General features: G+C 37.3%; 1 protein-coding gene across 1 annotated transcript in view; it reads right to left on the minus strand.

Moving 5' to 3' along the window:
• LOC104495840 (MICOS complex subunit MIC19-like) overlaps positions 1 to 2,834 on the minus strand; it is a gene marked incomplete at its 3' end in the record, with an annotated part of 81,120 nt that overhangs the window by 57,885 nt on the left and 20,401 nt on the right. Inside the window, exon 3 of the mRNA XM_010138871.1 lies at positions 2,227 to 2,311. Coding sequence (XP_010137173.1) covers positions 2,227 to 2,311 — 85 coding nt within the window. The remainder of the gene's footprint in view (positions 1 to 2,226; positions 2,312 to 2,834) is intronic.

A 2,834-nucleotide genomic window follows, 5' to 3' on the forward strand; every position in this document is an offset into this window, starting at 1 on the left:
TCTCGGGAGTATTACTGCAAGAGCGTAGCTCTGACACAACCGCTCACCTCTGCTAATACAGACAGTGCAAGTTCCATGGCAATCCACTAATCAACAACTGAACTTTTCTGAATGAAGATACTTAAGACAAAACATTTCAAATGTTCCAAAAATGTGAGAAACATTAGCTGGGCTGAGTAAGAGAAGGAATAAACCAGAATCAACTTGGGCTCTTCAGTGGGGTTTGGGGTCAATATGATTTTATTAGGAAGCACAAAACGCAGTTAACATGTTCTTTTCCACAACTCACTGGAGAGCATAAAGGTCCAACATACTCACAGAACCCATCTCCAAGACTAGCCAGTAGATACAAGAGAACACGTAAGACACAATACACGTAGACATGCTTCCTTCATGTACGACTTGGCTCATTTCTGAGAGAATAAATGTGGCTTCCTCCTGAGATGCCAGCAAGCAAAGGAAGACTTCTATACACCATGACTGCGTTCATCCAGCCTGCCCAAACCAGGAGGTATATTCCCAGTGGACAATCAGCCAACAGGCAGCTTTATTAAAGCACTTGCAGAAACATTTATCCATTAGTTGGACTGGAAAACCAGTGAGATGAGGTGGTGTTCTGGCCCAGGACAGCCAAACGTGGGGCAATTCAGCCATGGGTAATGCTCAAGTTCCCATCAATGGACTAGATGCCACACATGCCCTCAGGATGGTAGCTATAAACCTTCAGATCAACCTACAATGTTTCTACAACCTCCATGTGGACTTTGAAATTGAGGGAAGGATATCCTGCAACAGTTCATCACTACTTGTGGGGAATTTTAAGTTACTAAGCAGCCTCCTGGTTTTCACCCTACTCTCATAGAACCAAAAGTTCAGGCAAGCTTTACATTCTCAGCAGAGAAACATACAGGTTTCTAACCTTGTTCCATCACGTTTATTGCAAATACAGGTGAGAGGAACCTTGTCGTGTGTATTTTACCTAGAACACTAAAGACACACAAGACAAAACACTTTCTGAACAACGTCCATCTAGCTTTTAAGTATGCAATTCCTTGAAAATTGAAGTCTAGTAATGATGAAAAATTATACCAAGTCTAGCTGTTCATGAGTGTCCACAAGTACAGAAACCGTGTTTTTGTCACCTGGTTGAAATATTTTAAGTGCATTTACTGTGTAAAAATGTAATAAAAAAACAAAACTAGGAAAGGATTAAAGATGCTAACAAGACTTGATTTGTTGTTTTTTATTATTATTATTCCTTTATTTTGATAATTTACATTTCAAAACCACAGATTTTAACCTAATTTTAAGACACAAAGATTTTACTGGATCCTTTTAACAGGATCAAATGTAACGTGGGTTTTCCTGTCAAAGCCCCATTCTAAAAAGGAGAGATTTCACTGTAACATATTGATTTCCTTTATTGCTGACTTAAAAAAAAACCCTGATTTTTTGTCTAGGGCATTTATATAGTCCTATCTCATTATATACTCCATCAACCTAACTCAATTAAAGAACACTATAATGATGTGTAGAAAACAACTGATATATATGCAGACAGTTTAAGCAGTACTAATTACCTTCTAATTTTTTTAATCCATCATAATGAGCCTTTCTTCCCATTCTCAGAATAGAGGGCAATGTGCAGGTTAATATTTATATTCAGTGTTTCGGTATCAGTATATTCAGATTATCTTTGGAAAACGACTGAAAAAATAAATCGAACACACAAGCCCACGAGTTCACCAGTAATGCACTACTTTGTGTCCTCAAAGCACCGTGCTGGGCTATGAAAGCAGCTCCAGCTCACAGAAATATCTAGAATTCACCAGAATTACCATTTCTACTGCTGTTAAAAATAACCTTTCGATCAGAGGGGTTTCAAGTTGCCCACCTCTGCGCTGCTCTCCCGCTACTTCTAGCTCTGCACCGCAAATCAGTATTTGGGTTTGAGAAATCAAAGATTGAGCTTAAAAGAATGAAAAAAGGAAGCAGAGGTCAAGAGTGATTTAGATCAACATTTTCTATCAGCTTTTACAGGGAAATATCAGTTAATTTGTTGTTTTAGCATGTATTTAATAGCAAAACTCATTACCTCGCCCAAAGGTGTTACCTACCATTTTGCCTTGGGCCACAAAATTCAGCTGTTTAGAGTAAGTGGATAAATAACAGCAGTAAACACATGAAGTACATGTTTATTTTAAATATTGTTATTAACAAACCAACCTTCGCTTCTGAGCTTCAGCATCTCTCCTGGCTCGTTCTAATGCCAGTTCTTCAGCTATTCTTTTCTTCAGTTCTTCATCATTAACTACAATTAAGAGAAGATTCAATGAAATGTTAACAGAACGCAACATATTCCTAATTACAGAAACAATGGCAGAATGCAGTCATCTACTTGATTTATTTTCTTTTTTCTATAAAGCAGCTGGAGTGCTTTAACAACCTTTCAGATTTTAGTCTACAACACTAGAGTGCTTTTAAAAATTACTCTTATTAAACAACTTTTCATCTTGGAAGTGGAATCCGCCAAAATTTTTAAAAATGTACAGTACATGTTAAATTAACTACATTTTTCTTCAGAAATATGCCTTTATAAAGTAAAATTGGGGGAGATGGGGCTGAGACCTAAATAGTAAAGTTATAAAATGCTGCTTTATTTATATGGAACCAATAGGAACATAATCCTGAGTAACGAGTCAAGTATTTCCATTACTATGTTATCCAACAAAGCGCTTACACCATCCTAGATACCCAGCTTCAGAGATGATTTCACATGTCCTGTCTTTGTCTGGCTACAACCTGACACACATACACAGCAGGAATTAAAAATG

This window comes from Buceros rhinoceros, unplaced genomic scaffold (assembly GCF_000710305.1).
Source record: "Buceros rhinoceros silvestris isolate BGI_N320 unplaced genomic scaffold, ASM71030v1 scaffold6236, whole genome shotgun sequence".
In the NCBI taxonomy this organism is placed as follows: Eukaryota; Metazoa; Chordata; class Aves; order Bucerotiformes; family Bucerotidae; genus Buceros; species Buceros rhinoceros.